This window comes from Stenella coeruleoalba, assembly GCF_951394435.1.
Source record: "Stenella coeruleoalba genome assembly, chromosome: 8".
NCBI lineage: Eukaryota > Metazoa > Chordata > Mammalia > Artiodactyla > Delphinidae > Stenella > Stenella coeruleoalba.
Genome location: NC_137154.1, coordinates 76,444,642 through 76,460,954, shown reverse-complemented (window position 1 = coordinate 76,460,954; position 16,313 = coordinate 76,444,642). Strand labels below are relative to the sequence as shown.

The 16,313-nt window shown below is 39.0% G+C and overlaps 1 protein-coding gene across 1 annotated transcript in view; it reads left to right on the top strand.

Annotated features, from left to right (window-relative positions):
- Nucleotides 1-340: 340 nt before the first annotated feature.
- Nucleotides 341-16,313, top strand: part of PGR (progesterone receptor) — a gene marked incomplete at its 5' end in the record, with an annotated part of 99,082 nt that continues 83,109 nt past the window's right edge. Inside the window, 2 exons of the mRNA XM_079930446.1 lie at nucleotides 341-1,977; nucleotides 3,224-3,375. Coding sequence (XP_079786572.1) covers nucleotides 341-1,977; nucleotides 3,224-3,375 — 1,789 coding nt within the window. The remainder of the gene's footprint in view (nucleotides 1,978-3,223; nucleotides 3,376-16,313) is intronic.

The window sequence follows — 16,313 nt, the reverse complement described above, 5'->3', positions numbered from 1 at the left end:
TCCGCAGACTGAAGTCGGGGAACTCTCTTGGAGAACTCTCCCAGTTAGGAAGTGAGATCCCTACAACTGCCTTCGCCTGCTCTCCCCACCTGCCTCAAGGACGGAGCAACTGCCACCCCTCCCCTGCCTACCGGACCGAGGGCAAGGGCAGTAGCTGATCGGTGCCGCCCCCTTCCGACCCAGGAGGTGGAGATTTCACCCCCCTCTCCACCGTCCGGTCCAGCCAAATTCAACACCTATTTCCTCCCCCCGCTGCTCTTGTATTCCTGACACCCCCTCGTCCTTCCCCTATCCCTCCTCCCCAGAGACAGGGGAGGAGAAAAGGGGAGTCCGGGTCGTCATGACTGAGCGGAAGGCAAAGGATCCCCGGGCTCCCCACGTGGCGGGCAGAGCGCCCTCCCCAACCCAGGTCGGATCCCCTCTGCTGGGACGCCGGGACACAGGCCCCTTTCAGGCGAGCGAGATCTCGGACGCGTCACCTACTGCCTCGGTCATACCCCTCTCCCTGGACGGGCTGCTCTTCCCTCGGCCCTGCCAGGGTCAGGACCCAGACGGGAAGACTCAGGACCAGCAGTCGCTGTCAGACGTGGAGGGGGCGTATTCCAGAGTTGAAGCCACAGAGGGTGCTGGAGGTGGCACCTCTAGACCCCCAGAAAAGGACAGTGGACTGCTGGACAGTGTCTTGGACACGCTACTGGCGCCCTCGGGTCCTGGGCAGAGCCACGCCAGCCCGCCCGTCTGCGAGGCCACCAGCCCTTGGTGCCTCTTTAGCCCCGAGCTTCCCCAAGACGCCCGGGCTGCCCCTGTCACCCAGGGGGTATTGCCCCCGCTCATGAGCCGACCAGAAGGCAAGTCTGGTGACAGCTCCGGGACGGCAGCTGCCCAGAAAGTGCTGCCCAGGGGCCTGGCACCGTCCCGGCAGCTGCTGCCCCCGACGGCCGGGAGCCATCACTGGCCCGGGGTCGCAGTGAAGCCCTCTCCGCAGCCCCCTGTGGTGGAGGTGGAGGAGGAGGATGGCTCCGAGTCCGAGGGGTCCGTGGGTCCACCTCTGAAGGGCAAACCCCGGCCTGCGGGAGGCCCAGCGGCCGGAGGAGGAGCCGCGACCGCTGCTCCAGGGTCGGCCGCAGGAGGCGTCGCCCTGGTCCCCAAGGAAGATTCCCGCTTCACGGCGCCCAGGGTCGCCCTGGCGGAGCACGACGCGCCAGCGGCGCCCGGGCGCTCCCCGCTGGCCACTACGGTGATGGATTTTATCCACGTGCCCATCCTGCCGCTCAACTCAGCCTTCCTGGCCGCCCGCACCCGGCAGCTGCTAGAGGGGGATAACTATGACGGCGGGGCCGCGGCAGTCAGCGCCTTTGCCCCGCCGCGGGGCCCGCCCTCGGCCTCGTCCGCCCAGGTCGCGGCCGGCGACTTCCCCGACTGCGCGTACCAGCCCGACGCCGAGCCCAAGGACGACGCATTCCCGCTCTATGGAGACTTCCAGCCGCCCGCCCTGAAGATCAAGGAGGAAGAGGAAGGCGCCGAGGCCGCCGCGCGTTCCCCGCGGCCGTACCTGGTGGCGGGTGCCAACCCCGCCGTCTTCCCGGATTTCCCGCTGGCGCCACCCGCGCTGCCTACGCGAGCGCCGTCGTCAAGACCCGGGGAAGGGGCGGCCGCCGCCGCACCTGTCGGTGCGTCTGTCTCGTCCGCGTCCTCGTCGGGCTCGACCCTGGAGTGCATCTTGTACAAGGCGGAGAGCGCGCCGCCCCAGCAGGGCGCGTTCGCCCCACCACCCTGCAAGGGGCCGGGCGCGGGCGCCTGCCTGCTGCCGCGGGACGGCCTGCCGTCCACCTCGGCCTCGGCCGCCGCCGCCGCCGGGGCGGCCCCAGCGCTCTACCCGCCGCTCGGCCTCAACGGGCTCCCGCAGCTCGGCTACCAGGCCGCGGTGCTCAAGGAGGGCCTGCCGCAGGTCTACCAGCCCTATCTCAACTACCTGAGGTGAGGGCCCGGGGCGGGGCGCGCCCGGCGCGTCGCGAGAGTAGCGGTGCGGCCGCTGGCCGCCGCCAGCTCCCGGCCCTCAGCGCCCGGCTCCGGCTCCGGCTCCGGCTCCCCCGAGTGGCCGCGAGGGGTGGGTGGCCGGGGCGGGGCACAGCACAGGTTGGCTTCCTTTTCCTTACCTCTTCTCCTCATTTTTTGGGGGGACACCAAGGGGGCGCAGAATATGCTGTTTCTGGAGCGTACCTCCCCGAAAATATGTTTCTACACTTTTCAGATCTGCGCAATCCCAAGACAAGACCAGCCGTGATTTCTAAAAGTGCAGCGTCACTCTAGGTCCGCTGTAGCCCCGCGGAGCGGAAGGCGTGCGGCGAGTCGGGGGCCTTATAAAATGCTTTTCTTCGTAGAAGGACAATTACTGGGAATGTCTGTCTTGGAGAGGAGACATTAACGCCCCGTTCTCCCGGGAGGGGTGGCACTGGATGTTGGGTAGCGGGCCAGAACCCAAAGCAGAACCGTCTCAGGGGTCTGGACACTCAACCGCTTCATTTTCATACGAATCTCAAGATTTAAATTAATTTATGTGTAATATGTTTACATTACGGATTGAAACATCAATCACTGCAGTACCTTGTATTCTAATATTGTGTCGAGTTCGCTGCAACTTTTTTTCACACAGATTTTAAAAAAGATTTTAATTTACCTACGGGAGTAATGGAATTTTAAAGAAAAAAGAAAAAAATGCTCTCGGTTTGGAATCATGTGTTGTGAATAGTCAAAACAGTGGCAGTATACTGAACAATACTTTAAAATGACAAACACATATTCTTGTTTAATTACAGAGTTGAGTTTTAAAAACTCAGTAGCATCACTAAGTATGATTGTACTCTTAAAGCAAAACCACGTTTATCGTTACCCAGCGTACAAGGTCATAACATTTGATTTGTCAGAGACTGAATTGATTCTCTATAAGAAGTTTTGTAGAAAGATTTTTTTCTGGATATAAAATTATATATTAATTATTTATTATTCTTTCGTGTTGGTGCTCCTGATGAAAGACTAATAACTTTGCCAGTCTGATGAATCCAGTAACAGGTAGTACATCAAGTTTAGTTTGCATGTCTTTCGAGTGTATTCGGTTCTATTTTCTGAAAACCCTTTCACTCTGTCAATTCTGGGTTAAGAAAACTTTAGTATTAGATAGTGGTGCACCTAAAAATAAATGGAGTACTTTGTTTTGCATTTCAAGGCCGGATTCAGAAGCCAGCCAGAGCCCACAGTACAGCTTCGAGTCATTACCTCAGAAGATTTGTTTAATCTGTGGGGATGAAGCATCAGGCTGTCATTATGGTGTCCTTACCTGTGGGAGCTGTAAGGTCTTCTTTAAAAGGGCAATGGAAGGTAGGCTCCTTTCCCCGATCCTTTCTTGTTGGTTTAATTGTAAATGGAGACCATCTAATATTTTATAGATTTTAATCAGCCCTTGCTTCCTCTAAGAAATGATGATATATTCGTATAACGTATATGACGATGTTTTAACAATATATTTTTATTTATAATACTCCGTATTGAATGGGGATGGATATTATAATTGCATACTATTTGAATAATGCTTTTAATATTAGACACAAGTCACACTAATCTTGGGAACAATGCGAACATTGTTCATTAACTACTTAACTTTAAAGAAACAGATTTGTTCTGATTGTATTTTTACATTTCTATCATATATATTTTATATAATATATACCAAATTAAAATTTTCTTCCAAAAGAAAAATGGTAAAAGTTGTCAAAAGTCTATATGTACATATATATGATGCAGTTACAAATTTTCTACATGATTTTGTCTTTTTCCTACATGCATGTTTATTTAATAATTATATAATGGTAATTCTAAACAAAGTTTAAAAGTTCCCTTTTTGTTTAGTATATTTTTGTAAGTGTATAGGAAATAGGTGTAAACAGTTTAAAGCAAAAGAGAAATTTAGACATCACAGTTATATAATTTCTGAAGAAGTATTTTGCTTTAAGTAAGGCTTTCATGTTTTTAAAATCATCTAAATTACATATTTACCTAATGATTTTGGATTGACTTGCATAGTGTATTTCAGACTTGAACTTTCATAGAATATATGTTTTAATTTCTCTTTCTATCTACACTAAACTCTAAGCAGCCAAACACATTTATATCTGAAGACAGAAATACATTTAAACATCATTTCACATTTGAATTCTAGCAATAAGTGTATTTCATAACAAGCTGATGTGAGTTTAGGGTTGTCTCTGGAGTTCTGATATCACACCTACACAAGGAACCAAAGATCTGAATGTCTGCTTTTTTGTTTCCTGTTTGTGAGTTCTCTAATTTCAAGAGCCCTCTACTTATGAGCAGGAAAGTAGGGAGTGGGAATTTTTACCTTAAGGGAGAGTTCAAAGGGGTTGACATGCATATTTAATACACATTTACACCAAAAGAATATTAACCCAAAAGACATTTAACAAAAAAATTCACTATCCCTGTAGATAGCTAACATATAATTCTTTACAACTGCTATGCCCTTTTGATGAAAATGATTCCCAACTATTTATTAATGGTATGTGTACCTCTCCTACTGAAATTAATTCTTCATAAAAAATAATCACTTTGTGTATTTCTAGAATATGATTGTTTTCCCCAAAGGATGAATGTATTTAACTGATGTTGAACATATGTATTCAGCTTCAGGGGGTTTTAATTGCATTTTAAATTAGTTGAGGTACTGTGACAAGAGGTTATGTGAGAAAACGGGACAACTGACAGTAGCCTTAACTTTCCAACTGACTATGACTATCATTTAGTCATAGTTACAGTTTGAAGTCCTTTGTGTGGAAGAGTCAATTCTCCAGTGCATAATTGGAATTACTGTTCCCATCTGACTTTGGTTCTGGTTTCTTGAACATTCCCCCCCTGCATTAATATGATTTTCTTTATGCTTACAGTCTCCTTAGTCTAATTCTTAAGTGAATGACCCCCTTGGAGTCCTCTAAAAGCCAGTTTATTCTAGCGCAGCTCCCTCATTTTACAGATACACAAGTCCCAAAGGCATAATGAGTTTCTAAAGAGCATACAGCTAGTCGGTATCTGATTGTTAGTCAACACAGGTTAGATTTTCTTTAATTGCAATGCTTATAAATCAGAGATGGTATGCAAAAGTAGATATATGACAAATGCTACTTCATTCTTGAAAGTTACTTCAAAAGTGCATATAGCACCAAGAACACTCTAAGTAAAATACAAATGCTTTCACATCATTATTATCAGAATAGCATCCTAAACATAAAGGAAGTCTTCCCAAATTTACTCTTAGAAAGCATTTGTTGGACCACTACTGTTGGCGTGGTTCTGTTTTAGTTTTTAGTAATAGAAACGAAGTACCTTTATTCAGCAATATTTACACAGAGGAGCTCAAGATAGATGTTGATAAATCACTCATTTGGCTATTAAAGGACAAGTAAGATTATTGATCTCTGGACATTGAGGAGAGCTTATAAGTGTATATGTTCAAGGAAGAATGAAGAGATTAAGATTAGACTGACTAAGACTCGAAGATTCATATTAGAAAATTATTAGAGTTAAAGAATAGGAAGTTTGATTGCCAGTGCTTGCTTGAATCAGTGATTTAAGCCAAGAAAATAGAATGTTCTGGGAGTTTTCAAGAGTGAGAAAGATGAGGAGAAGAATTTTTCTAATTGGAGAAAAATACCAGGTTTGAAATCTTAAAGTAGGGCTGTGTGATAAGCTGCTTCAAGGTAGAACTATGTGTGGATGCCAATATGTCCAGAAATTGAAAGTCAGTAGTCAAAAATATGGATATTAATGTTACCAAGGATAATGATAATACTGGCATTCGGGAGTGCTTTCTATGTGCCAGTGACTAAGTGTTTTATGGGTCTTAACTCATTTAAGCCTTATAATGTAGGCATTATTATTACTTTCAATTTACAAATGAGGAAACTGAGGTTCAGAGATGTTAAATTTCCTTAATCACAGTTAAGAAGTGGTGGAGTAGGATTCAAATCCAAGGGGTGTGACTCCAGAATCTGTGCCCTCCACCTCTATACTTCCTTTCTCATAATAGGAAATTCAGTTTAAATTCCAAAAAGAAACAATAGAGGGTTGGAAGAAAAAATGTGAGCCAAGTGATAAAACATCTAGGAAGGTAAAAATGAATCCTAATGGAGTATTCAAGATCAAGGGTGATTAGAAGTGTGTGACGTAAGTGGATGGGTGATACTAACTCCACATTTAAGGCAGCAATGAGAAGACACATTTAGGGGCCAAGAGGCAGTTTCCCCACCTCTCCTCCAAGTTAGAAGTGGGAGACAATAGCGCCTATGAAGAAGTCTCCCAGGAAAACTGGATTTCCCTTGATATGAGACAGAAAAGAGAAGAGGCAGAGAAAAAAGTTACCACTGAGGAAGTAGGGGTATGGGGTGGGGAGAAATGACCTCTCTTAAGCTGAGAAAAAAAAAAAAAATGAATTAGCCAAAAAGTAATTTGTTGAATAGCCCATTGCATTCCTTAACTAATACTAGGACTGAACCAGGAAGTGGTCAGAAATTGCCTTAATACCTTTCAAGGAGAAGTCATAATGACCTGCCAGTCCTATAAATGCAGGCTACTGGCCTTGTATTAAGAAGGAAAAGATCATTTCTCATGATGGAATATGGTTGGGAAATATTGTAATACAGTTGAAACATTCTATTTAGAAGATACTAGGCTAAGTAGGTATTGATGGATTTTTAATTATATTACATTGTTAGCCTCATTTTTTCTATCTTTATTGAGGTATAACTGACAAAATTGTAAGATATTTAAAGTGTACAATGTGATGATTTGGTGTATATGTGCCTGGTAAAAGAATTCCCCCCCCCATCAAGTTAATTAATGTATCTATCACCTCACTTATTTGACTTTCTTTTTGGCAAGAACGTTTAAGTTCTACTCTCCTAGCAAATTTCAATTATACAGTACTGTACAATGTTATCTATTATAGTCACGATATTATACATTAGATCCTCAGACCTTATTCACCTTATACCTGAAAGTTAGTATCCTTTTACCAACCTCTCCCTATTTCCCCATCCTCCAGCCCCTGGTAACCACTTCTCTACTCTCTGTTTCTATGAATTCAACTTATTTTTTTGATTCCACATGTAACTGATACCATGTGGAATTTGTCTTTCTCTGTCAGGCTTATTTCACTTAGCATAATTTACTCTAAGTTCACCTAATTTTTTGTTCATGTATTAATTAACCAAATATTTATTGAGCACCTGCTGTATGCCAGACACTACGCTAGGTGCTAGTTGAACAGCAGTAAAACAGGACAGACCTAACTGGCTGCAGCACTAGTGGAGTTTTTAGTGTAGTGGAGGGAAGGGACATTGTATCAATTAGCATGCAGGTATCAAGTTATAGATGTGCTAAATGAATGGGTTATGCCTGGAAAGCTAGAGAATTGACCCTTCTGACAGAAGCTGGGGATGGTGGGAAAAGTCTTTTGGAATTAGAAAGACACCATCATAAGTAGACCACAGAAGAAACTGAACAGAAATGAGGTATTTTTAAGAAAAACATATTTCTTTCTGAAGTTGAGTAGAGTTGGTGTCATAGTCTAAAAACGAAAACTGACTTGGTAGCATCGTTCTCCCTTGTATGACTTCCAAAACAGAAACAATGAACATTCAAATTTTTAAAGGTTTTACTATTTTTTAGAGCAATTTTAGGTTTACAGCAAAATTGAGAGGAAGGTACGGAGATTTGCCATGTACCTCCTGCCATGACACATACATAGCTTCCCCTGTTATCACAGTCCTCCACCAGAGTGGTACAACTGATGAACCTACATCGACACATCATAATCACCAAAAGTCCATAGTTTACAGTAGGGTTCATTCTTGGATTTGTAACATTAATTGGGTTTGGACAAATGTATAATGACATGTATCCATGGTTAGAGTATCATACAGAGTATTTTTGCTGCCCTTCCAAGTCCTCTGTGCTCTGCCTATTTGTCCCTTCCTACTCCCCAACTCCTGTCAACCACTAATATTTATATTGTCACCATAGTATTTTGCCTTTTCCAGAATGTCATATAGTTGGAATCATACAGTAGGAAGCCTTTTCAAATTAGGTTTTTCCCTTAGCAATATGCATTTAACCTTCTTCCATGTGAAAAGCTCATTTCTTTTTAGTGCTGTATAACATTCCATTGTCTGGATATTCCACAATTTATTTATCCATTCACCTACTAAAGGACATCTCGGTTGCTTCCAGGTTTTGGCAATTACGAATAAAGCTGCTATAAAGACCTGTCTGCAGGTATTTGTGTGCACATCAATTTTCAACTCCTTAGGGCAAATAGCAAGGAGTGCAATTGCTTGGTAAGAGTATGTTTAGTTTTGTAAGAAACCACCAAATTGTCTTCCAAAGTGGCTGTACCATTTTACAGTCCCACTCTCAATAAATGAGAGTTCCTCTTGTTTCACGTCCTTGTCAGCATTTGTGTTTCTCAGTGCTTTAGATTTTGGCCATTCTAATAGGTGTGTAGTGGTAGCTCATTATTGTTTTGACTTAAATTTCCCTGATGACATATTATGTGAAGTATGTTTTCATTTGCTTATTTGACATCTGTATATCTTCTTTGGTGAAGTGTTTGTTAAGGTCTTTGGCCTATTTTTTGTTTTCTTTCTGTTGAGTTTTAAGAGGGTTTTTTTTTTTTTTTTGCTTTTTTTGTATATTTTGGATAACAGGCTTTATCAGATATGTATTTTGCAAATATTTTGTCCCACTCTGTCTCTTTATTCTCTTGGCAGTGTCTTTCACATAGCAGAAAATTTTACTTTTAATGAAATCTGGTTTCTCAGTTCTTTCTTTCCTGGATTATGACTTTGGTATTATGTCTAAAAATTTATCACCAAACTCAAGGTCATCTGGATTTGCTCCTATGTTATCTTTCTTTTAGGAGTTTTATTGTTTTGCATTTTACATTTAGTTCTGTGATACATTTTGAGTGGATATTTGTAAAGGGTATAATGTCTGTGTCTAGATTCACTTTTTTGCATAGGAGGTGTCCAGTTATTCTAACACTACTTGTTGAAGAAACTGTCCTTTCTCCATTGTATTGCCTTTACTCCTTTGTTAAAGATAAGTTGACTATATTTATGTGGTTCTATTTTTAGGCTTTCTATTCTGTTCCATCCATCTATTAGTCTGTTTTTTCACCAATACCACAATGTCTTGATTATTGTAGCTTTATCATAAATCTTAAAGTCAGGTAGTGTCAGTCCTCCAACTTCAGTATTGTGTTTCCTATCTTGGGTCTTTTGCCTCTCCATATAAACTTTAGAACCTTTTGTTAATATCCATAAAATGGCCTTCTGGGATTTTGATTGGGCTTATATCTGTAGATCGTTTTGGGAAGAACTGACATCTTGACAATATTGAATCTTCCTATCCATGAACATGGAATATCTCCCCATTTATTTAGTTCTTTTAGCCCATTTATTAGAGTTTTATGGTTTTCCCCATATAAACCTTATACATATTTTGTTACATTTATACCTAAGTACTTCATTTTTGGGGGTGCTAATGTAAATGTATTGTGTTTTCAATTTAAAATTTCACTTATTCATTTCTGGTACATAGGAAAGCAACTGACTTTTGTATATTAGTCTTGTATCCTGTGACCTTGCTATAATTGCTTATTTCTTCCAGGAGTTGTTCTGTCAATTCTTTTTGGATTTTCTACATAGAAGAACATACCATCTGCAAACAAAGACAGTTTTATCTCTTTCTTCCCAATGAGTATATCTCTTATATTCTTTTCTTGTCCTATTGCATTTGTAGGACTCCCACTACAGTGTTGAAAATGAGCGATGAGAGGAGATATCTTTGGCTTGTTCCTAATCTAATGGAAAGTCTTCTAGCTTCTCACCATTAAGTGTGACATTAGCTGTAGGTTTTTTTGTAGATATTTTTATCAAGTTGAGAAAGTTCCTCTCTATTTCTAGTTCACTAATAGATTTTTCATGAGCGATTGTTGGCTTTTGTCGAATGCTTTTTCTACATCTGTTGATATGATCAAGTGATTTTTCTTTTTTAGCTTGTTAATGTGATGGAACACATTAATTTTCAAATGTTGAACCAGTCTTGCATACTTGGGTTGAATCCCATTTGGTCATGATGTACAATTCATTTTTATACTTTTTTGGATTTAATTTGCTAAGATTTTGTTGAGGTTTTCTGTGTCTTTATTCGTGAGAGATCTTGGTCTATAGTTTTCTTTTCTTGTAATGTCTTTGTCTAGTTTTGTATTAGTATAATGCTGGCCTTATAGAATGAGTTAGGAAGCATTCTCTCTGTTTTCATCTCTGAAAGAGAATGTAGAGAATTGGTATAATTTCTTCCTTAAATGTTTGGTAGAATTCATCATTGAACCCATCTGGGCATGGTGCTTTCTGTTTTGGAAAGTTATTATTGATTCAAATTCCTTAATAGCTAAAGGCCTATTCAGATTGTCTGTTTTTTCTCATGTGAGTTTTGGCAGATTGTGACTCTCAAAGCCTTGGTCCATTTCATCTAGGTTATCAAGTTTGTAAGCATAGAGTTGTTCATGGTATTCTTTAATGTTCATTTAATGTCCATAGAATCTATAGTGATGTCTCCTCTTTCATTTCTGATATTAGTAATTTGTGTCCTCTCTCTTTTTTTGTTAGTTATCCTCTCTAGAGGCTTATTGATTTTATTGATCTTTTCAGAGAGCCAGCTTTTGGTTTTGTTTATTTTCTTTATTCATTTCCTCTTTTCAATTTCATTGATTTCTGATCTAATTTATTATTTCTTTTCTTCTACTCATTTGGCTTAATTTACTCTTTTTTTCTAGTTTCCTAAGGTGAAAGTTTAGAAGATAGACCTTAGATCTTTTTTCTTCCCTAATGTAATATTTAATGCAAAATATTTTCTTTTATAATATATTTAATGCTAAAAATTTCCCTCTAAGCACTGCTTTTGATGTATACCACAGATTTTGATATTTGTGTTTTCATTTTCATTTAGTTCAAAATACTTTTAAATTTCTCTTGAGATTTCTTCTTTGAATCGTGTGTTATTTAAAGTGTGTTGTTAAATCCCCATGTACTTTGAAATTTTCCAGTTGTCTTTCTGTTATTGATTTCTAGTTTAGTTTCTTTGTGGTATAAGAACAGACATTGAATGATTTCTGTTCTCTAAAGTTGTTAAGGTATGTTTTATGGCCTAGTGTTATGGTGTGTTTTATGTGGCTTATCTTGATGAATATTTCACGTGAGCTTGAGAAGAAGGTGTATTCTGCTGTGTTGGATGAAGTAGTCTATAGATGCCAATTATGTCTAGTTGATTGTTGATGTTGTTGAGTTCAACTATGTCCTTACTGATTTTGTGCTTGCTGGATCTATTTCCGATAGAGAGGTGTTGAAGTGCCTAACAGTAATAGTGGACTCATCTATTTCTCCTTGTAGTTCTATCACTTTTACCTCACAAAATTTTGATGATATGTTGTTAGATGCATACACATTAAGAAATGTTATGTCGTCTTGGAAAATTGGCCCCTTTATCATTATGTAATGCCCCTCTTTATTCCTAATAACTTCCCTTGCTTTGAAGTCTCCTTTGTTTGTTAAATTTTTTTTTTGGACAAACTCATGAATTATTTTTGCTGTCTTTAGAGCTCTGTAGTGCTTTCTCCATCTTTTTTAGTCCACAACATTATCCAACAATCCCTTCCACCATTATTTCTTTGATTTGTATTTGGGCTCTTGAGAAGACAATTTGCCAATAATCTTATTTAATTTAATTTTCTCTCTATAGAGTCAACCCTATGGCAGTTTTCCTGTTACCCTAAAAATAAACATGTATTAATTCACTGGACTTCACTTCTGAACTCTATAAATACTATTATTAATAGATAATAAATTGGATAATTTATTCTCAAGCTGCAGGTCTCTCAGTTTAATATTTAGCCTGAGTAGTAAGCTGGTTTTAAGCACAATTTTGCATTGTAATCCATTGATATAAGCCTCCACTTTACTGAAAAAGAAATGGTGAGAAAGATGGCTTTTGGTATCATCAGCTCAATATTTGGTTATGTAGGGTTCTTAATCCTACTGCAAGAACATGAAGGGGAAGTATTGGTATGAAGACATCCATGCCAGTGCTAAGAGATAGTGCCCTTTTCCCGCCTTTAAGTTGTTGTACTTTAAGTACTCAAGTAATGCAACAATACATTCTCCTTAAAAAAAATCAAAACATCACCAATGAGACTTAAATTCTCTTTATCAATATCTCTAATCTGTTCCCTTCCCTACCGTTCTTCTATACCTCTATCTCAGGTTTTAACAATTTTGTGTATATGTGTGTAATATGTTGTTTTAGATATGTTGATACATAAATGGTATCGTATATCACAATTTGTTTATCACTCCTCATTTTTTTCATGAAACAATGACTTGAAGCCCTGTATGTTGATATATATTCCTAGCTTGTTCTTTTAACTATTACATAATACTTTATAAGATGAAAATCTTCTTAGCATTGCCATTACTTGAGTAAGCACTTTTTGTTCTTGTCTCCTTGGATACATGCCTTGCTCCTCTTTCTAGGATATAATTACGTATTTTGATACTCTAAAATAAACCTAAATTAATTAAATGATTAGCTTGCTTCATGCTGCTAAAATGATTTAATTCATTAATTTATTCACTCTACCTACATGTATTGATACTTACTGCATTTAAAAGTTACTTGTGCTGAGAATACAAAGATGAATGTGTATGCAGTCCATGTCTTTGACATGTACAAAACCAAGAAGAAAACAAAAACAAAAATCCTGTCAATCAATTAGTGAACATGAGAATACATTGATATGAGTTATGCCAAAGCCATGCATGATCCACCCTAGGGTTCAGTTAGAGAAATCTAGAAGGATTGGAGTTTTTTCTACTATTATATCCTAACGTTGTGTGAGAAGCTTATTCATTTAACAAACACTATACTTACACTTGATTATGACCAGGCACTGTTCTGAGTGCTTTACTATATTAAGTCATTTAATTCCTCCAAAAGTCCCATAAGGTGGAGGTACTCTCATTATTTGTACTTCACCAGTGAGTATACAGAAAGGTCACTACACAGTGTAGGGACCAAGATTCAAACACAGGGCATCTGACTCCAACTTCTGTGTTTTGTGTGCTTCTACACTGTCTCTCCAGATTGTTTTGTACTTGAACAAAACAATTAATTAGTTTATAATTTTTCAAACAAAAACATGATATTTTATGGGGGACTGGTTTTCGAGTTTTGCTCCTTAACTCAGTCCCATTCATTCTTAGCCCAGAAGAGCTCCACTTTTGTCTGTTTACTTGGTTGACTCTTCCACTTAAGATTTTATTTGAACAAAGAATTCTCTGCCAACATTTTTGTTAAATACCACTGCATTATGACAGGAAACCCTCAGGCCGCAGTCAAGTGTTTATTCTGGTACTTGAGCCAATCCTACACAGTTTCTTGACTCTATTTGCTAAAAACTTTTTGACATCTGTGCAAAGAGAGGATGAACATTCGGTCAAGATTTCAAATCTAACTCTTCAGTATTCTAACAGAATATCAACATTGTCACATGAAAATCACATCTGAGTTATAGAGCTCTATCTTTTGTCAGCAAAACAAAGTAAGCGCAGGAAATCTTTCAGCAATAGCTTCTTTAAAGGACTGATTGAAATAATTGATACTTAAGACAGAGACTCCAAAACAGGCACACAAATTTTTTACTTGCCTGGATTTTTAAGTTTTATCCTCATTTACAACATTAGAAAATCACATATTCTGTCATCTTCCATACCTACCTAATTTGTGGAAGGGTAGATGAACACAATCTCCTTCTTGTTGCTAGATGACCTTCATGTAATAAACTACATAATGCCTACTTCACCAAATTTATCAGCCTATTGTGTTTTCCTTTTTACTTTGACTTCTACAAAGCAAAGAAGTAAATTTTCATGCTCAATTTTTTTTAAATGTAATTAACGTAGGTTTCTGGTTTCCTTCACAACTGCTACTACAGCCTTTGGTGTTATGTACTTTATACAACATTTTAAGAAATTGTATAATCTTTTTTGAAACACAGTACTCAATCATTATTTCTTAAGGGAAAAAATACTTCCTGTGTTATTTTTCTCTTGTATGACTCAGTGAGTTATTTATGAAATTGAATAAAAAAGTAGTGAGTATGGACAATGAGCTCAATATTTTGGTGTAATATTTGTAGGAGACATAAACATTAAAGTGTGAAAATAATGGTTATTATTTATTAAATGTTTACTAAATTTAGGCACTCTCCTAGTTTTTTTTATATGTACTAACTTATTTAACCCTCAGAACAATCCTCTCAGGCAGGTTCTATTTTCCTCATTTTACAGATAAGGTTCATTGAGTTAGTGAAAAGTAGGGCAGAACTCAGTTCCTGGAGCTCATGCTCTTACTTTTTCCTGAGTCCTTGTGGCCTGTACAGTAGAAGGTACAGTTCTTGATTTCAAGGAGCTTGTGGGCAGCCTACAGTTTAGTGTCTGATTAAATTCTTTGATGCAGACTTGGAATGCTGAAGTGCATCGGGGAAGAAGATACCAATATCTGTCATTACTGACGGCCTGTGTAATAGAAATCATGCTAAATGCTGTATATTCATTATCTCTCTTCTTATCCCCACTTTTTAGGTATCTGAGCAGAGACTCAGGAGTTAAGTAACTTACCAAAACTAGTAGGTAATGCTGTAGGAGCTTATTTATTTTGTCCTGTAATAGTTAGAAAAGGTGATTTATTGGAAATACTAGGATATTGATATTCACAACCTTTAAAAAATAGATAAAGGTTAGGAGTTAAGAAGCTTTCATTTTCAGATGGGTTACTCAATAAATGGTCTTGGAACTACTGGCTTATTATACAAAAGAAAAATTTCAGGTGGGTCAACAATTTAAGTGTTTTTTTTTAAGGAAAAAGATTCAAAAGCGTGGAAATAAAAGATGGAGGTATGTATTTATAATATTGGAATGGCAAAACTTTCTAATATTGACATGAAGTCCAGAATTCAAAATCAAATTTGGTCTATTTTGCTACATAAGGCAAACTTTTTCTATAAGGCAAAAAGCAAAGTCAAGGGACAAATTGTAAAACTGTTTGTAACACATGTATAAATCAAAAGAATGTTATTGCTAAAATGCAGAATGTTCTTACAAACCTTTGTTCTTACAAAAAAAAAAAGAACAGCCAAAAAGAAAAATGAACAAAAGATATGAAGACAATTCACAAAACATAGTCTATAGAGGTATGAAAAATGTTCAATGTGCTAATAATTATTACTGATCAAAATAATAGTGGGCATGCCAACAATCATATTGATAAAACAATGAATAATGGCCATTTGAAAGTTGGAGGGCAGTTTGATATTATCTATTAAAAGTATTCATCACTTTGGCCCAACAATTCTACTTCTAGAAACTGGTCCTTAAAAGAACTCTAGAAATGTGTAGAAATACCTCTAGGTAGATTTTGAGTACCACATTATTTGCAATACTGAAAAAATGAAAACAGTTCAAATGTCTGCTAATAGGTTAAGAAATTATGATATACCCTTGCAATAAAATACACTGTGACATTAAAAAGAATGAGCTAGCTGTCTATATTTCAGATTGAAAAGGCATCTTAAATATATGATTTTGTGAAAAAGCAAGTAACAATATCATTTGGGGTAAAAATAATTTCACCCTTTTGATATTACTATATATAGGAAACTATATGAAAAAAAAATACAGCAAACTGCTTACTGTTGGGATATGATATGGTGATATGTTTTGTTCTTTAAGCAAGAATTTCCTGAAGAGGCCACTCTTGCACATCTACCTAGTGCCTGAGTTCTCTCCACACTAGCTCTACCTAGCATGAGCTGGGCTCTGCTCCCCTAGTGCTATCTAGTGGCAGTAATGCACCACTTTTCACCTTCAGGCACCCAAGAAAGTTGAAAGAGACCAACAAAAGGTGACACTTAAGGCAGAAATATTCAGGAGGAAAGCCTGAGGTCTCCCTGCATCATGAATTAAGGAATTCAACCTGACTATATGGAGCCAAGAACTGACAGAGGCCCACAGTTCCTCATCATGATCTCAGTATCCAAAAAGACCTGCAAACAAAAGTTTTGTTTTAGTCCCTTGTCAGTAATTACCTGATCTGACCTGACCTGAATTCATTCGGCAGCAGAACCTGACCCA